Source organism: Hydractinia symbiolongicarpus, chromosome 10, assembly GCF_029227915.1.
Source record: "Hydractinia symbiolongicarpus strain clone_291-10 chromosome 10, HSymV2.1, whole genome shotgun sequence".
NCBI classification, from domain to species: domain Eukaryota; kingdom Metazoa; phylum Cnidaria; class Hydrozoa; order Anthoathecata; family Hydractiniidae; genus Hydractinia; species Hydractinia symbiolongicarpus.
Window position 1 is genome coordinate 26,544,302 of NC_079884.1, and position 26,647 is coordinate 26,570,948.

Consider the following 26,647-nt stretch of genomic DNA (forward strand, 5'->3'; position numbering starts at 1 on the left):
GTCCGTCCGATATGCAAAAAAGACAACAGGTCCTGGGATCGAGGTTGCTATCAGATTTATGTCACTAGAAGAAGCTTTAGGATTGAGGTTGCTTTGTTGTATTTCTTAACAGATTTTCACAGTGCACTTCATAAACTCCATTAAAAATGAATGATGGAGAATTAAAAGTTGAGAAAAGTTAGGAGAAGTTAAGGAGAATATGAAGATTTAAGGAGAATATGAGAATTTAGGGAGAATATGAGAATTTAAGGAGAATATGAGAATTTAAGGAGAATATGAAAATTTAAGGAGAATACTAAAATTTCAATAATTTTTAGGTCATTGTAAATTAAGAAATTGCAACAAGAAAAAGATTCACAATTTACATAAGTCTATCAGCTCATAAGAAATCCTAGCAGAAGAAGGACTTATATCATATACTGGACGTAGACTGAGCGTTCTGTAGATCTCGTTCAGAATGCTTTTATCAACATATCACAAAAAATGATCGTAAGTTACCATTAAGCATTTGCTCACATTACATAAAATTATTCAGATCATATCATGCACAAAAAATATAAAAATATTTACAAAGAGCAAATATAAAAAAAGTAAGCAAGCAACATCACATGTATTTACTTCAATAGCTACAACAATAACACTGTTATCACATATTATGAAACTTTTTTTCTATATTTTTGATCGAACTTATTTCTTTACTATCTCATGTTGTGAATTATTTCTTTGGCCAGGCTTCTGAATTGTTAACAGAAAAGAGCAGTGCTGATTTACTGTACCGTGAACAGCCACCTGTCTACCTTAAATAATAACAACCGCCAAAACTCGAAATTATTTTTACTAACTCGCCAGATTTAAGTAAGCAAAAAACCCCAAAAAACATGACAATGGGGTTACAAGGATTAGTTCGGATCAGCAAAACACTTAACATGTACTCCTGCGCAGAGATTCTTCTATATTACAGTATTCTTCAACACACGTTTCACATGTGTTTTGAAGTATTGTTTTTTTTAGTAACATCGCACATGCGCACAAACAACTTCAATCTTACAAAAAAATTCAATATATTTAATAATTCGTTCCACAAGATAACTTGCTAAAAGAATTTTAAAAAATCATCCGATACAATTCCTTAAAAAATGAGATGTTGTCTAACCACGCACAGTTCAACATGGCTACCGTACTTAAGTTTAAAATACTCAGTCAAAATTAGAGAAATACATAGAAGGGCATTTACAGCCGATTTATATATTTCATTGACAAGGTTTTAATTTAAAATATTAAAAAAATTAAAATAGAGAGATAATGAAGGGAGAACTCAAAGAAAAATTATTGATAAAACAATTTTGTGTGGAATGATTTAGCTCTTAGTTTTAAGGAACATATTCATGTAGCTAGGACAGTAAAACAACCACCAAGAAGGTGAGCGTCAAATTATCGTCAACCGACAATACAAGCTTCTGAATATATCCTAAGTATTTCTTTTTAAGGTTTTAAAATTTTACAATAAATAAACAACACTCAACAAAGTAGCACCAGTTTCATACGCAACCGAATGATGTGCAACACGTCTCACTGACATCTTTGCACGATAACACGTAAACTCGTGTGACCACGACTCTTTGCTTCCACTATTTACACACCAATCATCAACCTTATCCAAGACCATAGCTTTGACATTCGATAGCTTGTAATAACTTTCGTTTCAAGATGGCTTTCGATGTATATAACGGCATACTGATTCTTTGACCACATGTACTAGACATGGGTAGCGACAAATTATTGGAGCTGTTGATAATATCTAGTGTAATCGATAACTCCTCTAAAATAAATACAGAAGAAAATCATATTATACAAACATGTCTTATTTGCTCGAATGAGCGCCCACTTGGGTGGTAATAATAATTTAACAACCACCCCCAAGCATGAAAAGTAGAAAATTTAGACAGGGCTGCTGCTTTCTTTTTTTTCCCAAACAGTACGTTTAAATTAAAAAAATAATATAAAACATTTTAAATTCTCTTTCGATTATCTTTTGCTGTAATTTTTAAAATTACTTATAAAAAAACCTGAGGAGAGTAACCACTTTTAGCTACAGGTGATTTTTCCTCCAAAGAGATAAATGGACACACAAGTCGAAAAACTGTGTGAAAAATCAGAAGTGAAAAAGACATACCGTTATTCCCGACTCTGTTGTCAAGTGCTGGCAGTACAGACGATCCTGTCGCAAAGTAAAGTAACTTTTGTCGCTCTTGTGAAGACATTTTCAACACTATCTTCCAAAACCACCTAGTATAAACAGAAAGGATGAAAAGATTTGTTAACTTAAAAAAATTGGTTAAACAATACAATCAAGCATGCAGGAAAATGTTCTTACGATTTGTAACGTTCAAGTATCTCACGTGAACAGCCTCCAGAATTACTGAATGTAATTATTGAGCGCAGCCTGGCATAGCTCACATCTTCCACACCACCAGACAACAACAGTTGTAAGTCCTTGATAATTTAATAAATAGAATAAATAAATTCATATATAAATAAATAAAAATAGTGTCTATTTTAACATACTTATACAGTATGTATCCACTAATTCGAAAAAAATCACAATATGTTCGAATAAAAGTTCGAATGACGCAGCAGTAAACAAAAGTTTCACAAAGTAAGAGATAAAAAACATTTGCTCGAAAAAATTAACAACAAAGGATATATGCTAGATAACAAAAGAACATTCAATAAATATTCAGAAAATAAATTCAGCCAATTCTATTTATTATATTTATATACCTCAGGTTCCAGTCGATCAAGCAATTCTTTTGGTATCATCTGATGCAGACCGTCTTTTAAGCCTTGAAGTTCGTTTTCTCGGGCAGTGATGAGCAGGTGGCGACTGTACAGCCTAAGATGCGTTGTGTAAATGGTGGTGCAATAGAAGTTACAGTGAACCAATCTAGCATACTCTCATCATCTCTAACTTTTCTTAGAAGTCACATAGAAACCACCGGCTAATGTACTTAAAACAGATAAAATTCACCCACCCACGCCTAACGCCACTCTCAGACGTTGTGGAAAACTGCATGTAAGAACCCGATCTCCGTTACAGTAAAAATTGGACTAACCTGACATAATTTAGAACATTCTGCTTGGTAACTCTAATTTGTTTGCCTCCAGGCATAAGTTCTTCAGTATGTCCATCCACAGTTATCTGTAAGATTTTTTTAGTAAGTTAGAACACAGATGATTTAAAAAATGCGCTCAACCACAAAACAAAACTTTATGATTTCACAAACTACTGGCGTTGTATATGCTACCACACTATTTGTGTTGAAATATCTCAGAGAAATTTAAACAAATGAGATTTGAGATACCATTTTGACTTTCCGTAATGATTATTTGTACGTTGACCGTAAAATAAAGTCAAAAGGTACCGCAATTTTGTATCATCAATAACTCAGAACTCTCTTCAATGCAGTGCCCGTATTTCCTGTTTTCAAACTTGAACAAAATGTCAAAGGGAGCAACAACACAACATACCTCAAAACAGAAGCAGTAGACATCCATAAACTCATCGTCGGTATATTTCGAAGAAAGCGCATCCATTAGTAAATCTGAAAAACTTTGATATAATGCAGAATCGAAAAAAGCAAGGTCGTCGAAAACAATCTCGTCATCCCTGTAACAGAAAGAAATATTAAGATCTTTTCGAACATAAGCACAAATACACAAACATATACAAATGGACATACCTTCCAAGCAAATAGCGCAAAACTGGTCTGGACAGCACAAGGGGTATTGTTTGGTTGAACCACAATGTAATCCCAAAAAAACGACCAATCGCAACGAATGTTGAATATCGCTTCTCCTGAAGCAATAAATATACGACACGTACAGAGCTAACTCGTAACACCTGCTTAATTAAGTTTAATTGGTGGTTTGGGGGGGGGGGGGGAGAGGGGGGAGTTGTTTCTTTACTTTGAATATACGCAGGCCACAATTCTTTCAGGCAAGGACATCGTACCCTTCTATGCCCTTAACATTTACAACAACATTTTTACTTCAATACCACAGTAAAATGACTGGGAATAAATTTTTTTTTGATGCTCTGAGCCAGCTATGTTCAGCAAGTGAAAAAGCTATTGCAAAATAATCTGCATGAAATACAAAACAAACCTGTGTCATAGCGTATCCAAAATAAACATTTGGTTGTTCAACATAATGATACTTCCCAACTTTCGGCGAGAACACACCACGTTGAGTAGGTAGGTTGCCACATTCCCCAAAAAATTCAACCGGCCAATCTTTATACTAAAAATATCACGAATCATTTTGGTTTGTTTCTGAAGTATTAATTTTGCGTGTAGAATTCTCTTTACTGACCTTTTCACCACTCTTCAAAGCTTTCGCGAAAGCAGCAAATAATCCCCGATTTACACCTGGTCCAGTACCTTCTTCTCCTTCGAAGCGAACTCGCAAAGTGCCATATGGGTGAAGGTCCATGCTCTAAAATCGATTATAAAAGTAGATGGCAATCGTGTCTTTATATTTATATATATTTACTGGTACTGAAGAGAAGATCCACAACATCCACAATGACGAAGCATATCTCCTCATTACACACAAAAAAGAAGCCACACCCTCCACAAACTGAAAAAAAGTCTTCACACATGCAAAAATATTTCTGAAAACAATTTATATTCACCAGTTACCTTTCTCAGAATAATTTGTTTGCCCTAAGTGAATACTACACTGAAATATTTCATTAAAAGAACAGCTAAAATGAATTACCTCACTGAAGATATTAATGCAATCGTTTAGCAGTTTCGACCGACCAACATTAATCATAAGAGAGGGATTCTCCGCCTGACTAGGAACAATTGATGGCCTATTGACCGCATCTGTTCCTCGCACGGCAGCCAGTGAGCGTTGAAACCTAAAAACAGATGAACGTTATGCATTACATACACGATAAGAAAGGGCGAGAAAAGTATGATATGCACCAACTACCTTGACATTCTTCCCGATGCACCAGATTTGATAGCTAGAAAACTGTCTCGCTCGTAACCAGGACCTTCTGTTAGAAATAAAGTAGCAAATGCTTCAACAGTTCGATTCCATTCGACCGACTCCTCATTTTCGCTACTGCTAGATTCGTTTCCCCTAAACATTATAAGCAATGGAAATATAAACCATAACCGGAAGGTTATAATGCGAAGATAGATTTTCAAAAAAGAATTTACCTAGACTCTTTTTTTGAAATTGAACCATCCAACCAAGATGAAATGTGATTGGCTACAGACTTTACCTCTTCCACATGTTTTTGAACACTTTTAACATCAATAAATCTTTCTTCCGCATCGATGGTATTCTTAAAGAATTTCATATTTACACTCATTTGCGCTGCACTCTCAGCGGGTGTGCCATCATCCGGTTTTCTTTTTGTGAATGGTTTTACTTTCTTCATGTAAAGATATGCATCCAGGATGTAGGTGAGATGAGTATAGCTTAACAAACAAAATTATCTTATCTGTGTATTCTTCAATGCTGTTTTAGAAAAGCATGTTGTTAACCATAATTCTTTGCATTTCGTAGACTTACCTCAGCAAATCAAGCACTGGCAAAGAATCTTCAGCTTCTCCCATATCCTGCTTCAACAGATACATCATGTATTCGTCTGGGTTCGAACCATACAGGTGTACCAAAGATGGACGTCCAAGTCCAGCAATATCTCCTTCCTGGCTGCTTTTTTCCAGGCGAAGTACAAAATGCTAAACACAAGATATCATATGCATAAAAACATATATCTCCAACAGCAACAACAAAAATAGCAAGAACTGAATATAACATGACAAACCTTAGTATCAAATTCCTCTCCAACAGTTAACTGTTGTTCCAACATGTCGAGAACATTTCTCATCCATTTCCAACTTTTATCAAGAACATGCTGCGCTTCATTCATCAACGTTTCTTCCACAGTGTTGTTAAACTCCAGCGGCTTCACCAAAAAAGTTCCTTGCAATGGACCGTAATCCTAAAAAGCGAGTTACAAGTATATCACTTAATCGAATTAGTCACACTGTTATTCACTCAAAATATTGTCAAATTCAGCTTTTTGTTTGGAAAACTTGTACATTAAGATAATTCAGGTTGTGATGTAGTATGAATATATAGTATGAATGTTCACCTGTGTATTGTTGGATAATGAAGCTGCCAAATCCGTTGCTTCTTTCACCAGCCGACAAAACATTCTTGCAAGGTACAAATATCCAGCATGAATAGAAGGAGTATTCATTATTTGATGTTGGAGTTGATTTTGTTGATTAAATTGCCACTAAAATGAAGACATAACCATATAGTTACTTTCATATATTGATTTTATATTTCTGACAATGTTAGGGTGAAAAAATCCTGCAATGTTTTAAAAAGCTAGCTGGCTTGTTGCATCCTACTTGATCTGTAGACGACATCTAGTAATATGGTTGTAGTCCCGTTTCGGAACCGACGGATTGTACCAGATTCAGGGTACACGTTTTTTGTTGAGAACTCTGAAGTATAGGTTATTTATAATTTTGCATTCAGACAAAATTTTGATGAATCACAAAAATACGTACCAATCCTGGTGGCGGCAGCCTACTTGACATTTCGCTTCTTCGATTAACATGTCCATCTACAGCCCAAGCTATTGTTGATTGAGGTGTAATCACTTGATTTTGGTTCCATCCAACGCCTTGCAAGTCACTTCGGCCATATTGGGAAGCGTGTTCGGAATATTGATCGTTGATTTCGATACCATCGTCGACATCTGAAGCTGATTCGTCATCACGTGATGCAGTAGGATTTGGATTGTCGTCACTCAGCATTGTCGATCCATTAGATGGTAGAGATGCACTTATTCTATTAGATCTCCTAATAAAAAAGTTAAATCTATAAATTTATCACACAACAAAACAAAAGATGGCCACGATTTTAAAACAAAAAATTAATATAGTTTACAACATGCAAAAAGTCATATACGTTGTGACAATAAAAATTCCCCAATAGCTCTGAACTAAAAATTATATGATACTCCCGAGATTTTCCTGAATGAAAATTGTCAATTCCAAAATTTTCTGACAACCCCTTATTTTTAGTTTGGCTGTGAGCCTCAAGATTATATGTAAGGTTGCTCTTTTAAATGTGCATCCAATATTTATTCTATTTAATCCCATCGCTCACCCTGTACAAAACACACATGTATCTTCATTATTCCAGAAAATAATACTTTTTATTGATTAGAGGCGACAACTTTATTCTGTAACGTATTATCCTTCTCAGAGGCTTTGTAACCCTCTTTGTTTTGTAATAAAACTAAATCCAAAACAATATTCATGTATAGAGCAAGATGTAAAACATTAGAAAGGCAAAAATATCTTATCTTACTTTACTTCAAAATTTTTTTATCATTACAGTGGAAAAACACAACTTTAAAGTGTGCAGCGATCTCAATTCTTCCTGCAAAGAGTTTAGGGTGTTCTCAAGTAGTTTTTCTTAAAAAATGCAACATATTTACCTCGAAGCACTCCGTATAACTGTTCTTTGGTTCTGTGCAGTACCATTCAATGGAATATGTAATCTCATACCTGAACAAATACAAAGAGATAAATAGTAAAACTTTATCTTATTAATAAAACTTTATCTTATTAAAATATTCTGTAAAATCCAAATCTGTCCTGTTTTTGATTCTTCCGGTGTTGTTTCAGTTGAAAGAATGTAAACTAGTCTATTGTTGAGAGCAAAATCTGCTTTAAACAGAAGGATATTTTAGCAAAAACTCTGTCTAGATCAGTTCCAAAAATTTAAATGTCTTTGCGCTCTAACATATTCCTGTTCTGTTTCCAAGCCAACAAACTGACTGCGGGATTCAGTGCTCCATTGCATCTTAGCAGAATTCAAAAACAAACACAACGTAGATCAGCTTAAAAAACTGTTCTTAGTATATTACTCTTTTATTCAGAACAACATGTTTCACAGACAGGATAGTTGTAGTATAATTTCATATTAAACAATACATTCTTTACTATTAATAGAGATCTAAAATACAATGTACAAACCTGAAGGAAATGTTGATCTGACCAGGGGTTGTCCACCACTTTGAATGTCACGAATAATACCTTTTGACTGAGCTTTAACTGTACCCGATCTGATTGGCTTTAGCATAGCGTCAGCTGCTCTCAGGATTTCCAACACAGATATCCATGAAAACGCTTTCAAACATAAACTAAAGAGATGATTTATTGCAAGGTTATACTCAAGTCATTACTGTGATAAATGTTGACCAGAAAAAGAATTACCGTAAATTGTCTTTCAATCTTGTTTCTTTCTTTGAATGAACCTTGTTAGCATGTCTACCAATTTTGTATTTCAAATTTGCACCAAGGGTTGCATTTTTACTCAAACTAAGAGAGAGTTGTCGCACCAGAGCACGCACAAATCGTTGCACAGTAAACCAAGGCAGCAAACAATTAAACGTTTTCCCCCTGAAAATTTCCTGATCAGTTGGATTGCAGGAATGTAAAGATGCCAGTAATGATGGGTTTTGACTAATTTTACTTTCAAGAAACTTGATCTTTAAAGTTTTGATGAAAACTTCCAATAATATGCTATAGGGATTTAACAACAAATTCTCAGTAAAATTATCTAGCTTGTTGCAATCAACTAACTTCATTTCACTGCATTCAATTTGTGGAAAAGGTTTATAACACATGACAGTACCCACCAGACATGGCCAATTTTTTGTTAAGTAGAAGACAGAAGCTTCAAATGTTGTGTTCCACAATAATCTAGCTTTACTTCGATGACAGTTACATGTAATTAAGTCTCGTTTTGGCGTCGCACTACTGCTTCCATTCACCTGTGGAGTATTCTCTATGGTTTGTGGAAAGAATGGGCTAATATTTGACGACTTAGTTGATCCTTGCGCATTGTCCTGTAAAGAGTCAACAGCTGAAAATGGATGTGTTATCTGCGGTGTTAACCCTGTTGATGCATTGACCTCTATAGGCGCGAACTTTAGATTATCTAATATGCGAATACTAGGTGTAACAGGACTACTAACGGAGTCAGTTTGAAGGGATTTGCTTTTTACATTTAACGTTAAAGAGTTTCCTTTGTATTGTAAGCCTCTTCTTGCTAAGATGGGATTTTCAAAGTGTGATGAAGACTGGGTTGCATCATCTGGATGAAGGAGTGTTTTCTTTGCACTCTCTTTTGCAGGCTTTTTCTTTTCTTGATTACTTGAAGGGGCATTAGCATCCAGTTCAATTTGCGATGTGATTGAAAGTTTGCCAACATGACGGTTGTATTTGCAACTTGTTTGATTACATGGTCGCCAATTAAGAAATAATTTGTGTAAATGTGATGGGGAATATCGGGGATATGTTTTTATAAAATATGATAATGCCGAGTCTCCTTCTGCATTTGCTGACGTTGCAATCTTAAAATGAATAAAAAGTCAAGAAAATATTAACTATAAAACCTTTACAGAACTGTTCATGTCTTTGACAGGATTGCTAACATCTTCATAATACACAAAGTTTGTCTGTGATTGAATTACTGAACCAGGCCAAAATTTGCGTTTTTTAAATCAATTTTCTATTTTTAAATCAACTGTTTACGTCATTACAAAGATTGATATCAAGAGTATCATTAAAATTACAGCATTGCCTTAACAAGTTTAAGACTAAATAACATTGAAACTGATGGAAATAACTGACGTTAACTCCTGCATCAGTAACAAATGGCAAACCAGTACCACAATTGAGCATTTTGACAAAGCTAAGCCATCCCATCTGTTTCATAATCGACAGGTTGACAACATCATCAAAAATTCTTTAAACCCTAACATCTCTGTAACGGTTCGTTAAAACCGTATGATCCCATACATCATTTGGATAAGCATTTAAAAGACCTACAAGTGTTCATATTTTTTTACATGTGGGCAAGCCATTAATGATATCTTCAAAATATATCTCTCTAAATTTTTGCCTCCCTAATTAAGTGGATTTTTTCTTGGCCAATCAACAAATCAAACGAGTTATAAAAAAAACAAAAAATGATACTCACCGAAGGGTTACAAGTGATTAATGATGTAACTAACCAATGCACCATGATGTCATCAAAACACTAGCAAAAAATAGAATCAGTTACAAGACAAATATTAAAAAAGGAAAATAATCTAACATCTTTTATTTATCAATAATACCTTGCTAATTGTTTCTACACGACTCTGCGATGATAAATCTTGAGACGTTGGAATAGTTTTAAAGGCTGCAGTTGAACTGCTACCAGCAGCTGAATCCATGTTAAAATCAGACGTATTAGCTTTATCATTTGCTAAAGCATTAGAATCCACAAAATCTGATAAATTTTCCTACAAAAGAAGTAACATATATTTAAAAAACCAATACAACCAGCATTAAAAGAGAACAACGAACTATACTGACCTGGTAATGTTGAACTTGTAACAAGTGTTGTACCACACTTAACAAGGCACCACTAGGGTGATCGTTTTTCATAAGAAGACTGTGATTATTCATTTCAGTAATAGCTTGGTACATTTCGTTCAAATCACCAAACATAACTAAGCCTTAAATAAGAATCCATAATGAAACAGAATTTATGAAATACATATGGGAACAAAAATTTGTGGGATGACAAAAAAAATTCTGTAAAGTACACTAGAATTAGTCAACCACAAAAGTTTATTTCTATAAAATGTGCAAATTGTAAAGGGATCCCAAGGTACTTTTACAAGCTGTGCTTATTTGAAAGATTTGCCTGAAAAATTGCCAATGCTACATCCACTTTTTGTTAAAAGCTTGTGTGACTACATATGCTTCACGGCCATTATATCCCCCCTCGTTACTAACTTTCAAACTGCAGTCTTTTTTGTGGCAAGTTAAAAAAGGACTGGAGCAACTTTTCAAAAAAAAACAACAACAGTTTTCAATACCATTCAAAGTGGTTGCCATGGGATCCCTTTAAGGAAACTACAAAGCTTACTACAGTCAAAAAATAAATATATAGAAATATTTTTTTCTTTTTAATTCTTTAAACACATCAAACTAAAATAAAAATTTAAAATTGAATTTCCAAAATATGGGGTTGGTTTTATCATCTTTTTTCTTCTCGTAAGGTAAGAGTAGTTAGTATAAAGCTTCTGGCGATTACAAAGAGTATTTTCCCCTTTCGTTGTCACATGCAGCCCAAAAGATTTTATCAATAAATTCTGAAAACATAAACTTACCTTCCTTGGCATTAGCCCTGAGTATATCAGCGCGATTGATGGTGTATCTTGCACTACTGGCACCATAACGAGGTCCAATGTTAATGTACGATGGTGGACGTTGTGGTGTGTTCAGTTTTATTTTTCCTTTCTTTGATTGTGTTTCTGGAGGTTGCTTTTTTTCAAAAACTAAAATTTAAAAATACATAATATATACCACAAAATACTTTAATTCAGGAAGACCTGTGAAAATATCAAAGAAAAAATCAGCTTTCAAAGGGACGCCAGAAGAAGGAATTTGTGAAGTTTGTAACGTACCTTTTGCCTTTTCTCTAACACTTCTTTTTGGCCAACATGGTTTAGGTATGGGCATGATGGCCCGATATACAGATGGAAATCGGGATTTAAAAAGTTTTAACAAAAGTCTGGGTGAATAACTTGGTGGGAGATTTGATACTTTCAGCGTGTTGAACCATTGTTGCGATGAAGACTTCTTTGAAGAATTTTGTATTAATGCATGAAGTGGAGTTAACCCAGAAAATAAGGGTGTGCATATTGCCTTTGTGAATAGATTCATATCTGAAATATAACAGTAATGGCCTGCTCTTAACAACTCTACACATGGGAGATGTTTAGGAAGTAAAACAGATTATTGAATTGTTAACAAAGCAAACAGGCAAATACCATACCACGTAGGCAATTTTTTTGCCGAATTTTGAATTTGTCAAAACAAATAACTTTTTAATAAAAGCAGAAAACATTTTTTTATTTCCTGATGGATAGAATTCAATGTGCTTGTTTCTCAACAACAAACAAAAAAGTAATTTTAGAAATTAGAACAAGAAGATTACCAGAAGGTACCGCAGTTTTACATGCATTTTTACCATCTCGTTTTATAGCTTCTAAGATAAGATAAGCTCCTCTAAGGTTTTGCATCATAATGGCGCTCATGAATGGTGTGCAACCATGACTGTCACGCTCACAAAGCTAAACATAGATATTACCAAAAATACAGAATTTGACTTTTTGAAAGAAATTACATTTTCAGGAAAAAGAATTTATACTATATATATTCTAGACTATCCAATATTGATGATAATATTTAAAAAGACTTTGTAAATAAAATAATAAGAAGAAAGATTAAAAAAAGAATTAGACAGAGCTTACAAGTGTTTTTATTTTCAACCATGTTGAAGGATTGTTCAGCAGTTGTTGCAATATTGCATTTTCTTCTTCATTTCTCACATCCATGATATTTCCTTGTACAGGTGCTAAACATTAAAAAGGGGTGTCAGATTAGGAAATTGTTTTCAACTTCTTGATTATTCATTTAAGGTAAAGGGATTTCTGCCTTAAAAATGACTTTTTTATATGATGTGGAGAATAAAAAGTTGTTTATCGTGTTTTTTTTTAAATCTTTTTTCTTTCTCAAGATACTAAGCTTCAAAATTTCCAGCTGACTTTATGACATCATCATTGATGATGCAATAAGGTAGTAAGCGTAAATTATTACTTGATATATCTGGCAAATTTACTTAATATCAAAACTTTTAAGCAGTGTGGATTTATGCTGTTGATGATATCTTAGCATGTGCAAAGTTTTTTAGTTTAAAAATGGCCTCATCTTGAATTATATGTAGAAATGTGATGTCAGCATTTTTAAAAACATACTTATGACATCATAAGATCCCAGAAATTGAATATTTAAAATCTTGAATAATTTGAGAATGAAAAAAGATTTTAAAAAAAAAATCCAAAGGGCTTGATAAACATCTTTTTATTCTCACAACATATAAAAAATCATTTTTGAGGCAGGAATCTCTTTTAAGGTACTTATTTTTTGGCAATATAGTTCATCAGAAAGAGTAGGAAAAGGTCACACAATGGAATACATCGAATTGAAGGGAAGTTAGGACTTTTTGTAAAAACATGTTTTACATTAGTTTCACAAAGCTTGGTTTCAATTAGCCTTTTTAAATTTTTGTGTGTATCGCTTGGAAGAAGTGTTACTTGCAAAATAGGTTCTGCTTGGAAAAAGTTCAGAGAGTTACTTCCTCTGTTGACTAGCAGATTCTTGTCAATTGTGTTAAAAAGTAGGTTGTATGAGGCCTGTGTAAGAAGTGTTATGTTGTACGGTAGTGAGACATGGGCAGTGAAGCAGGAAGATCTTGACCGTTTACAAAGGAATGATATGAGAATGGTGGATGTGTAACGCCAGTCTTGCAGACAGAAAGAGTTCAGATGAGCTAATAAGCAGGATAAGTATCCATAGAATTAAAGATGTTATCCAGATAAAAAGATTGAATTGGCTGGGACACTTGGAAAGAATGGAGGGGGATAATTGGGTAAGAAAGTGTAGAAACTTGATAGTTCCTGGGGCAAAGCCCAGAGGCAGACTGAGAAAGACTTGGCAGGAGGTTATAAGGACAGACTTGATACAAAGGAAGTTGAGTTTAGATCTAACACAGTCTAGATCAGGATGAGGGTCATAAATATACCCCATCCAACCCATGCTAGGATGGAAAACGGACGTTAAGCCGAGAATGATGACGATGATGATGATGATTGCTAATGCAGTTACCATAATAAAGATAAGAATATAAATATCTTAAAAATGTAAACCTTGTCAAATCTTGTCAAATGATCTACAGAAAGAAAATTTCAATTTTTTTTATTTATCTATCATTTCTTTATGCAAACAGTTACCCTTAGAGACATGTCATTTATACATTATATAATTTATATCATTTGTATAAATGTTTGTTCAAGAATCCCCTTTAACAAAAAATTAGCCTGTTTCTAAATACATCACAGTTTATTATGAACAATAATTCTTAGTTCCTATTCTTACAAACACAAAATGTTTTTCCAGTAGTTACTTAACTAACAAAAAGAATCCTTGCATTTGACAGATAACACAAGAACAACAAAGAGTCCTTACATTTTACAGATGTTTTTATAATATTTGCCACAGCAATATGCATGACGTTCTGATTGCCGTTACAGTATTCGCCAAACATTGATTTCGTTTCAATTTCATTGCCAACTGGATTTAAATCAGACGTAATGTCTACCTTCATTTTTTTCTTTGAATTTTCATCCACTTGACCCATTGACAGCAAGTTCTTTACGGCAACCAGATCACCGTTTTTAATGGCTGTTGTCAAAGGTGCTTTTTTAGGCACTAAAACACAGGTTTGTCTGATTAAAAAATTAAAATATACAGAACGAATTGTATAATACCCAATAAAAATTAATTTTGATAATTGAGAAAACACTGGTCAACTGTAACTTATATTTCTTTATGCCAACACCAAAAAAATAGTCTTCATATTCCAATTGTTGCAGCAAATTATCGCCTGTGTGGAGATGCAACCGACGGAAGTGTATTTTAAATCTGTTTGTTGTGCTAGTTTATTATTCTCCCATAAGTGTTTTTAACTGCTAGTAACACATAAAACATCACAAAAAAAGCTATGATCATAAAATAATAATAAAAAAATTGAAATTAGAAAACAAACCTGCAAGAACTGTGAGAATCTTATCTGTTTTGTTTCTACCCCTCTCCAGCAAAATAAATGATGTCATTGGACAAATTTCAAGCAGAGGTGGATTAACTAAACAACAGCTAAACCGGAAGGGGTAAACACACCCTTTATTGTCTAACATTAATGTGCACTGGTTATGTAAATTTCCAATTGAAAACAATTTGGGTCTAATAAGAGTAGTACTATCAAAATCATGATGAGAAATATCATCTCCATTGACAAGTTTTCGTTTTAAATTCTTTTCACCAGAGGTATGGCCAGTTGGCATTGAAAACGATCTGGAAAACCTTGGAAATCTTCCTTGTTTATTTAAACTGTTATCTAATTCCTGAAGTGATTTTGCCTTACTTAGTAATTCTTCATCTGTTTCACTGACATTAAAAATATCCCTATCTTGTTTACAGATGTTCTGTTCTTCGCTAAATCTAGGTTTTCTTTTTTCTATGGCAAGACATAAGTTTGATTCATACGCTGGTGTTGCTTCATACTCAACAGTGGAGTTTGAATCTGGTGTTAAAACTTCATTTTCATCAATTTGCGATTTACCACAGGTTAACCAAGATGAATAATGGTAGTTTAAACATTGCGGATACATTAAAAATGCCTTGTTATCCACAGTTCTAATGACAAGCAAAGTAATACCAAGTTCACTGGCTGCAACTGCAGCAATAGTAAAATTCTTATTTGTAAATACTTCTTTTGGATTGAGTGAAATATGTTTTTGATATCGATTTCTTCCTGTTTTGCAGTTTTGCTCGCTATTAACTTTTTCTAGTGATGCTTTAAAATAAACTTTTAACTGTGTCACATCTGTTTCTATTTCTGTATGCTTAACAATAGCATAAGGACCATCTAAACTGACAACTTTGCCAGTAAAAGAGTGTTGGTCTTGCAAAAACACTACATCTTTAGATTCCCATACTTCAGCATTAGGTTTTACTTTCTCTTCTTCTTTATTTAACAACTGCTCAGAAAAAACTCTGACATCTACCTTTTTAATTGTAGACTCGTTTCGAGTATCTCCATCATACATTTTTCCCAACACAACACCAAATTGACTAGTTATATTGTTAAACACTAAAGCGCCGGTCTCATTCTTATCTTGCTTTGAGAGTGAAACAGTATCACCTACCAATATTTCAGTATTGGCATGGGAATTAAATTGGCTTGGTTTAACATTTAAATTCCTTTCTGATGAAGGAGCCAAACCCCTAAAATAAATTTTGTGAAAAAATCAAAATTTAACAGTGAAATAATACACCTTTTTTTGTAATTTCCTAACTTCGAATAAATGCACACATGGTTCTCGCCCCCTAAAATTGTTCTACTTAAAATGAATGATTTAACAAATGATTTCAAGTTAATTTGTAAGTTTAAACTACGGTTAAAGTAAATAAGTAAGTACGGTAAAAAAAATGTTGATTTTAAAGCAATAAATACAAAGCATTTAAAGCATTTTTTCTGGACGATATTCTTTGCTAGTACATTTTCTGCATAATATTTAACCCTTTAATATTCTCTCCCATTTTATTTTTGTTTTATTTTCAAACCCATGTGTAAAATATGGTATAAATTTAAATATGCTATAACTTTAAGTTGCTGACTTACAGCCTTTTAAGGCTGTTACTTTTTAAACCTTATCACCTTTTTGTGTACATACAATAAACTTTTATAATGTTTTATATATGTGCCATCAAAGTTAATTTGCTTTTACAGATTAACAGAGCTTTTTCTGATGATAAACCATGATAAAGGTAAAATAAAACCAGGAACTGCCACTAGATGTTGCATTAGAGTTTTAATGTTTCAAATCCTCTGAAGCAAAATGCAAAACATAAATATTTCTGTTATGTATGCCCAGTCTTTTTCAGGAATGTTTGAGTAGGTGTGCGATGATTCGCACGTGCAAATCAAGTAACGCGTGCAATGTAAAACGCACATGCAAAGGATGTTACGCTTGTGATACAGGCTCTGAGGTTGATCTTAGTTGTGCTTTCGTTTTGCGGTAGAAAAGTGAGGGACGTTTTGAATTGTGAACCCAAAACACAATGATCGAGCATCTACGTATAGCGACTCTCTCAATCTTAACTTCCTTTTCTACATGTTAGATATAGTATGCATGACTATACTGTCATTTTCATAAATTCATTCGGCGATCGCACGCCTTTCCTGAAAAAGCCTGTATGCCAGAAATTATCCGGCCACTAATACTTTTAAAATTGGTAGAACCTATACCTGCTGCAATCTTTTACATTTTCTGAAAAAAATGTCAAATTTTTGCCTACCCAGATTGCACTTGGGAGAGTGGTTTTCTTTTTAAATGTATAGATCTCAAGGAATTTTACCCTGAAACTTTTCAGGTTTAATTACGCTGCATAAATTATGATGCCATATTTAAGTAATAGCAAATTTTGATATTTTCAGTCTTCAATAATTTTAGATCTGTGAAGTTTAAAAAAGAATCCCAAACTACATGTTTACATTAACACTTAAAATAAAGTTCTTACCACCAAAAAGCTTTTCCAGTAATTGTTTGAAGAACTGTGAAGAATGTTGAGCATTGCACATCAGCGATATCTTCATTAATGATTTCATTAAAATACATTGGTTCGTGTGATAGTGTTTTTATCAAGGTAGGTTCTGTACCCCCGTTTCGTACTAAAATTAAACATTTAGGAGTACTCTTAGAACAAAAAGTGCGCAGGTCTACTTAAATATCCCCCAGGTCAGTAAAATATAGATAATGCAGGTCATTTGTGACTGCTGATTCACAGTACAGTTCTATAAACTTAGCGAAGTATGGATATCAACTCAGTTTATATCTGTGTACACATTTCAGCCGCATTTTTAAGAGCTAAAGCAAAATTCTGTTACACATGAAGGACAGACTTATATGTTATATGGACAGACTTGATACAGAGGAAGTTGAGTTTAGATCTAACACAGTTTAGTTACACATGAGAAATAAACTTACTGCAAAAAGCTCTGTCATAAAATGTAACACAGCCTTTTGACTCAAGGACAACTGTGGCCCTGAACATATTACAACCAATACACGTGATCTTTTCTTTCCCGTTCCAAGTAAATGTTGATTTTTTAGGAGTTGATTCATCATTAAACCAAAACCATAAAACACCAGCAGCATCCAGTAACAAAAAAGAACTTTCCATTGCATAGATTGCAGTGAAAATAACCTCATCCTAACAAATATAAACAAAATAAAAATAAAAACTACCACTTGGGGTTTCAGATTTTTTGTTTGGTGAGAAATGACAAAGGATTAACAAAATGTCCTTAGCAACAGTGACAATTTTCCCCAGCAACAGCATTTTTATATACCTATGGCTACGATTAGATTCACACAGCTGCTAAAACATATATGAACATGCACCTGATGAAGCTGACTAAATGCGTAAAATATTTAAATAGCTTTATCTTTTTAGGTTTTTTGGTTATTAATCAGGATTTTAGCCAGAAATTCACAATTGGGGCATTTAGATTTTAATTATGAAAAATGCATAATTCTAAAATTCCTCGAAACAACTCTGTTGACATCAATTCATGTTTTAACTTGCCTGTTATCATTTTCAAGTTCTTTTGTGCAACCATACTGACCTTATAATTTTATTTTCAAGTAATGCCTTGTTGTTGCACATGATTCGACAAAAAACAAAATATTTTTTGACAAAATATGTCAGTTAGATGAAAGTTTGTACAAAAAATAGATGCTTGATTGAAAAAGTGACCTAGTATTTTCCAATTGGGAATTGTTCTTCAACAGACAAATAGCTAGCTATTATATTATTATATACATATTATAAAATTCAATGTATTTGAAAATAAGTTAAAAGTACATAACTGTCAGTTTCACGCTGAACGATTATCAAATGTCGTTCAGCAAGTTTTAGGAAAGGTTTTAGAAGAAAAAACCTAAAAAAAGTATGAGAATAATTCCTTTAGGAGATTTTGACAAAAATTTTAGGAGGAAATGAAAAAGTTTAATACAATAATACAAAATCCAGTGTGCCTGTTAGGGGCATGGAAGCATGCACTTTCTTCCCTAATAAATAAGCAAGAACTTTATCTTCATTGTTGAACAACAAATTACTTATTATGACCTTAATTTACACTATATTAAAGCAGTGAAGCCATTGCATTGCAGTTATAATTTTGAGGACAACAACTGGAAACAAGTTGAAACACCACCTGCATGGAAGCTCTAGGGACTGCTTGGGACTAAACTGAGACCAATTTCCAAAGCTGGGTCAACCCACTTGTTTCGCAACAGGCGGGTTGATGATGTCAGCAAAAAACATTTAAACACCATTATTTCTTCAACCATTCAACAAAAGGATATGATCCAATACATTTTTTTGATCAACATAAGCAATGGGAGTAACTGTAAAACAAAATGTCTTAACAAATGTTTTGGTACATTAGCAGGTCTTTACTGACATCAACAAAATCTTAAACCTCCATGTCTCCTCAACTGCTCATTAAAAGTGAATATAGATTTATATAATTTCTTAATCAACATTTCAAGCTTGAGGCAACAGATAAACAATTTTTTAAAAATTTTTTGAATATGCACTGCTGACATCATAAAAATGTCTAATACAACCTATATTTTTTCCATTATTCTTCTGCTAAGTAGATTCTTCCATGGGCTGAGCAACTAGTTTCTAATAAACCCTTTTTTTTTAAAAAAAAAGTAAAAATATAATAATTACTTGGAAAGATAAAAAACAGTTTTACAGTGCATAAAAAAATGAGATTCTAGGACATTTTTTATAATTTTTATCATATATGTTACATTGCACAATAAATAACTCGATACACATGAAAGTTATTTTAAGCTTTTTTTAACTTTCAAATGATTTGATAGTTATAATAAAAATGTATGGCATAAAAGTGTTAACGAAGAACTTCACAATCGTCATGGTGTCCTGCTTCAATACTGTATATTTAAATCAGGACAACTAACATTGCAGAACCTGGAACATGCGCAACGCATACATTGAGATGTTAACGACATTACTAGTGACCTGATCTTCATGACTTTGTGCATTTTTATGATATAAATAAAAACATAAGCAGTTAGCAAAACAGATCAAGAAACAAATATTACATTATTTAATGTAACAAATGTTCATTTAGAGCGTTGCATACAAAATTTTAATACACAACTGGAAAAAGGTTGTTTAACATCGCGTTTCGCGTATCGCGACGGTATTCTCGATCGGCAATAGATCGTTTTTTTACTTTTAAATTTTATCGAGAGTGCTTCGCAATGCATCTGTCCCAATCTTATTCTCGAAGCTATTGAGGCCATTAAAACTTTTTCATAATAGAACTATTTTAAAAATAAGAGTGTATTCAACAATGATCGTGGATGTTTAAATATAATTATACTTCCTTTGTGTTATATTTTTTTAACTTATGCATAACAATCTAGGGTATACAGCTAGCGTTAATTTTTCTTTTTTAGTTTACATTTTAAAAATTTAAGAACTAAAAACGGCGATAGAAAAGCTTCGTTAGATCGCATTTTAAAAGTTTAAGAACGAAAAGTGGCAATAGAAATGATTTTTTAGATCGCGTTTTAAAAACTTAAAAACGAAGAACGGTGATAGAAAAGTTTTTTTATATCACATTTTAAAAGTTTAAGATTGAGGAACGGCGATAGAAAAGCTTTTTTAGATCGCATTTTAAAAGTTTAAGAACGAAAAGCGGTGATAGAAATGCTTTTTAGATCCCGTTTTAAAAACTTAAGAACGAAGAACAGTGATAGAAACGCTTTTTTAAATCTCATTTTAAAAGTTTAGGAACGAAAAGCGGCATCAAAAAAAGCTTTGTTAGAGATCGCATTTTAAAAGTTTAAGAACAAAAAGCAGCAATAGAAAAAAAAAACATTAAAAAGTAATGCGCTAGAATTACTTTAATAAATACAAAAGTTAAAAATTTTCTTATAATATACACTTATTTAAAATAAAAAAAGATAAAGCAGAGATGTGTTTGAAATAAAAAAAACTTTCTCTTTATTCTCATTAAAAAAACTTTCTCTTTATTCTCATTATCACCTACCAACGTGACACATAGAGACAGATTTTGTCACAATACTAGATTCTCGATAGATCGTGACAATCTATTTTAATTGTTTCTCATTATTATAAAGTGGTACATCACGTGGTACATCACGTATCGTATGTTAAACAAACTTTTTCCAGTACTGTAGCATAAGAGAAGAACGGCTTTCAGAAGCCCATTACGTTATGTAAAATATCATAATGTATTTAGATGTGCATGTAAGAATTACGTAAAAAAATCATCTTTCTTAAAGGGAAACTAAGGTCAAAAATTTTTTTTTATAAAAACATTTATTATACTATTTAAAAAAGATACCTTTTAAAATATATATTTGAAAAATGTATTTTTATGAGGATTTTAGAGTTAAAAGGTTATTATTTACATCTCCGTTTAAGTACATAAAAACTCTACGATGGAGAGCAAAGTCGTATGATCCGCGAGTGAGAAGTGAAACCATACTATAAGGTTAGCCTGTTTTGATGTATGAAGACAAGATGAAATTTACTTCTTAACTATAATTGTACATTTTGTCTTTACTACTCAATATGCCAAGTTGTCTGGCATATGTATGTTCGCAAGCCATCACAGATGATTTAAAAGGACGTCTAACAGGGATACCATCAAAACAGAAAGAGCTACTTTGTGGAGCAGTTCCAACTATTTTTAAACACAAAACTTACGAATTTATTAACATGGATGACACTACCGTATTAAAACATGATTCATCTTTAAAAAGAAAAAAATACAGGAAGAATGCCTACATGTGAGTTACAAAAATCATATTTTTTTAATTTCAATCTTTTCTGGTACAACTCTTTTAGCAAACATATTTAATATATTGTAATTAAAATATAAATGTGTTTCGTAATTTTTTGCAGTTTTTGATGAACAAATGTTTTTCAACTGACTTTCAGTATATTCAGGTTCATTATCATAACACCCTTTGCAAATACTCATCTGTTTCAGAACTATATACTTCGCTATGTTCACTAGCACAACTATTTTCTTCGCTGCTATCTATGACTAAGTGATTTTGAGTCTTGCGGCTCATATGTCATAATTCTGTATGGTTCACAAGGAACCGTGAATGGAGTACACGGTTAATTTCAGAAAACCTTAGAACTTTAATGGGCTAAAACAGCCTTAATGAACATTAAGAGTTAATTTTTTTTTCATTAGTTTATTTAGATGTTATACAACGTCCTTAATTTTTTTTAGAAAGTTTTTTATACACCGTCAAAACGGATCCTAGAGAGCGTTTAAAAACATCAATAAAATCATTACCATAGATCGTTTTAAAACAGTCAAAAACAAATTGTAGAAAGCAAAAACATAGACATGGACCGTTTAAGAAGCTTCAAAATAGAAATAATATATATTTATATTTACTAGCATAAATTATAAATATGTGATGTAATGCCCTGTGACCAACATAAATGCATATCTTGCAAATAAAGTCTTCATGCATGTTGGATTACATGCACATCTTTAGTTGTCAGTGGCTTCCATGTGTAATTACATGTGTAACTACATACAATTTGTACAAGAGAGAATGTGTATTCTGCCAAATACAGTATGCAACTATGCCCTAAGTTTAATGTCACAAACCATATTTATACCAGAAACTTTAACAGAAATAACTTACAGTTAGACCACTTTCAATGGCATCACCAACTTTGGAGACCCAACTCATTTTGTTATTTTTATCACAACCTGAACTTTCAACATCCTTTTTCTGTTTTGAACTAGATAATTTTGGACTATCCACCTTCCTACTATTTAATACTCCAATAGAATCATTTTGAGTAAAACTCTGTCTTCCATTTACAGATACCAAGTCCATATTCTCAATTGAACTTAGGTCAACAACACTACATTCCCCAAATATTGGTAACGATTGATCAGAATTAAATATATTCTCTGAATTATCTGATGATCTTGACTCAATTTCTGTACCTAGATTAGACTGGGCTGGCACATAGGGTTCAATATTTATTGTAGGTTGTGGGTAGTTTGGTAACCTTATTTCCCCCTCAGGAGTTCCATTTTCCAATGCTACCATTGTAATATTATCCAGAAGATCGATTTGTGTATTATCAGGTATTATTGATGTACCAGTCATTTCTTCATCTGTAGAATACATAACAGTTCGTGATAATGGAGTATTCAATAAATGTCCCATTTGAATATGTCTACGATTTGATCTACTATCACGATCATATGGCATGTAACGGCTTCCCCTAAGAGTTGGAGACAACCTGTGTAAGGAAGGGCTTAATACAACATTTGTTTGCAAAACATCTCTGTGCTGATTAGCCATTTGTGATGTCCCTTGACCTAAATTTCTATTATTAAATGTTTGAATTGGACCCCTACCAAGGTAGGAACGTCTTCCTGATAGCAAATTTACTGTATCATTTAGGGTATTTAATGTCCGTTGCAATGATTGTGCATATGACTCATCACTAGCAACTTGAAACAATTCTTGGTTGTTTTGTCTTACAGGCGAAGAGGAAAATGTTGACAAGTTACTGCTGCTGCTTGTATCCGTAGTTTTGCACTTAGCACGAAGGACAGAGCCATCTTGCAAAAGAATGCAAACAAATTGTTTATTAAGAGAAGTTTGAGAAACATCCTGGTTGACTTTATTCAAACTAAGAACATTATGATTGGTGTCAGTGGCAAATTGAATGTTTGAAGACTTGTTTAGATCTTGTTTCGTTTGTGAAGATGTTTGACTTTCTTTGTATGAATTGGCAGGCGAATTTCCGAACACCTTGACAATTTCATTCGTTACAAAGTTCCTCAATTCTTCCGGAGAAGCTCCATTACTGTACTTAAAATCAAAAATATGGACACCTCCTGTTGAATTCTTAAGAGAAAAATCTATAACGGTATCATCTTCTTCGTCACTATCACACGCCATATTGTTTTCCTGCTCGGCAGCAGACGGGTTTTTCAACAACAAATCTGTCCCGCACAGATTAAAACTGATATCCAGAAACCAAAAATGAAGATCTAGGGACGAGTTGGTCACAGTGCAAGATTTTTTTACTGCGCGAAAATTTTTAGATCAGATTAGATAGATATATATTTGGCCTATAATAAAAAGTTACATATGCGCTAATTGTTCACAATAAAATTTTTTATAAGAACATAAGATTCTCTATGTTAAGTTTCTCATTTTCACTGGTTCAACTGTTTCTCGCTGTGACTACTACGAATCGCGTTTTAGACACTTAATTTTTTTACATAACTATAAAGAAGCACTTTTGTTTGTCTTGTATTAGAAAAAGACAAACTCCGGAGTTATTAGTGTCCAATCCCTGTTTTTTCCCTTTTTTCCATTGCCCAATCCAGGTTAGGTGTCATTTAAAGAATCCAAGCTTCATGCTGTTTTAAAAAAGTGTGTTCTTGCTTTCTATAAAAGCTTGATGATTTATTTGATGAAAAAATTTCTCTAGACATACTGTTCGATAAACTCTCACCGTCCCCTTTGGCCATAATGAGCATTAATTCAATTCTGCGTGCGGCAAGGAATTTTATTCGTTTCCACTGCACAGCGCTGAAGATTGGTCTCCGCTTTTATTAGAAAAAAGGCTTACGTCCCTTTGTCTAGAGTAGTGGCGAATTACGCACGACGTTCTTTGTGAAAGAATTCGATTGGCTGTCAAGCCTGCGATGGAAATGAAAAGATGTTCTGTCTGATATGAAAATGTGATTACGCAGCAGATGCAAAATAGATAGTTAGCTATTCTTTAGTGTGACTTATTAAATGTGGCTTATCTAATAAACAAAAGGAGGTTCCAGATTGGTTACGATATCGGGTTCAAAAGTTAAACACGGCTATATAAATTGATATCGCAAAATTTTGCGAATTTTTGTGCTTTTCGCGAAATGCTTTAATTGCCACTGTCGACATTCGCGAAAATATATTCTTGCAAATTTATGTCAATCCTTAAAACTATCCGTTCGCGAAATTAAAATCTTTTCTAAGTTTTTTGTATTTTAAAAGTTGTGGTGAGGACTAAGAGGAAAAAAACTGTCTAAAACGGCCACGTTAGAAGCTGGCCGTCTTACATTTTTGTTTTATAACCCGACCACCTTTTCAAGAAAACCACGTCCCCTGAGTGGACGTCTTATACTGTAGACTGTAGTTGCAATTTCATTATCTACATGGCGGTGCAATGACGTCATAAAAAGAAAACTTCCTAAATCTTACGTCATCTTTCTGATGAAAACAGGGATGTGTAACGGAAGTGGATGACAGATAAAAATGTTCGCAATTGGTTTCTCAAGCGTATTTAAAAAGAAAAAAATTTACCAAACTGAGAATGAGAATATGAAATGCGAAATAGTTGCAACAGGGAATGGAGAAACAAGAAGTGGAAACGAACACACTAACATATTTGCAGGTAATATCACCAAAAAAATATCACTTTTTCTTATCCCACGATGGTGTCAATTTAAATCAGATATGTTGGAAAACTTGCTTGTTATTACTTACCCTATTTTCTCGAACAACATCCCTCCCTCTATTTTCAAAGAAGGCAATCTGCAAATAGGTTTTTTAAGAAGGCGAAGCAATGCAAACAAATTAGGTTATGACTATTTTGTCCTTTTGTAAATACAGGTTTTTGTAAGTTATAAAATGAAGTTTTTGTATTTTTTCTTTTTCTTTTCTATTTGAATTGATTTACAGCCTTTTCTTCTAAGTAATACTTAATAAGCGTCTCTCTTGATTAAGCGCCCTAGTTAATAAGCACCTCTCTTGAATGAGCTCTCTATCTCAAAAACTCGCCATAAAATTAATCATTGGAGTAAGTATGTACCACACTTACTTGACAGAGAACAAGTCAAATTTAGGTCCTGCAGAAACAATAACTTTCGATTGTATAAGAACACGAAGACTTTGCATCTTTTTGATAGAATTTAATAAGAATAAGAAAAGGTGAAATGAAATCAGATTGGGGAGAAATGCCCTACTCTGGGGTTTTAGGTCTGTAAATTCTGATTGACCCAGAGAATTCACTGGACACTCTGTTTTTTAATCTACATAGCGTTGACTAATAAAAAATATAAAATTGAGCTTTAATGAATGTACAATGAACACAATTCTAGTTAATACACCGCGAAATGATCCTTACATGCTGTTACCACTTATCAACTTGTCTCCTTCTTATGCTATTCTTACACTAAACACATATTATTAGGCCATGATTGCAAAAAAAGCTATCCAAACACTTTTTATTTTGCATTTTAGCCTGTCTTTGCGTTATTTTGATGGTAAAGCGGGGACGAGATTGGTGTTATATCTGCCAACAATTTTTAAAATAAGACATTGGTTTAAAAGTTATTTGGGAAGGTATTTGTGGCCCTTCTAACCTTTTCACAGAGTTACTCAGACCACAACCGCCGTTTGAAAATGCTTCCTAAGAGACTCGTATTGTTAAAAAACTGATGTGTGTGTTGTAAGTATAACTTTTAGCCACCCATGTCTTATTGTAGGCTTACCGTTGGAAGTAATGCAAATAATTCTATGGAAATGCGATATGACAAGCTTGTTATCAGTATCACAGACATGTCACAGGTGTTATTCAGCGGTTGTTTCATTTAACGCTAAATGGAGAAGGCTATGTGCACAAGACTTCGATGTCCACCTAAGTACACACGCCAAATTTAGCTCGTATCAAGATATTTACCGTTTGCTGTACTGTTCGCGCATCATTCTCGCCTCGTATATTTACGCGCGATATTA

At 33.2% G+C, this 26,647-nt stretch overlaps 1 protein-coding gene across 1 annotated transcript; it reads right to left on the bottom strand.

The window, feature by feature from the left end:
- Window positions 1-484: 484 nt before the first annotated feature.
- LOC130613022 (uncharacterized) lies at window positions 485-24,393 on the bottom strand. Its single transcript, XM_057434345.1, has 32 exons — window positions 24,360-24,393; window positions 22,535-23,943; window positions 17,777-18,002; window positions 17,310-17,460; window positions 14,776-16,013; window positions 14,196-14,438; window positions 12,422-12,525; window positions 12,106-12,241; window positions 11,573-11,833; window positions 11,276-11,443; window positions 10,473-10,615; window positions 10,232-10,399; window positions 10,093-10,152; window positions 8,322-9,463; window positions 8,082-8,248; window positions 7,541-7,610; window positions 6,603-6,897; window positions 6,176-6,322; window positions 5,846-6,022; window positions 5,590-5,759; window positions 5,232-5,495; window positions 4,999-5,151; window positions 4,780-4,924; window positions 4,372-4,494; window positions 4,165-4,299; window positions 3,741-3,856; window positions 3,529-3,667; window positions 3,114-3,199; window positions 2,782-2,893; window positions 2,375-2,493; window positions 2,174-2,286; window positions 485-1,819 (listed from the first exon to the last, which is right to left on the bottom strand). Exons 1-32 carry the CDS (start codon window positions 24,391-24,393, stop codon window positions 1,653-1,655), a joined length of 8,181 nt encoding a protein of 2,726 aa, XP_057290328.1. The 3' UTR covers window positions 485-1,652.
- Window positions 24,394-26,647: the final 2,254 nt, after the last annotated feature.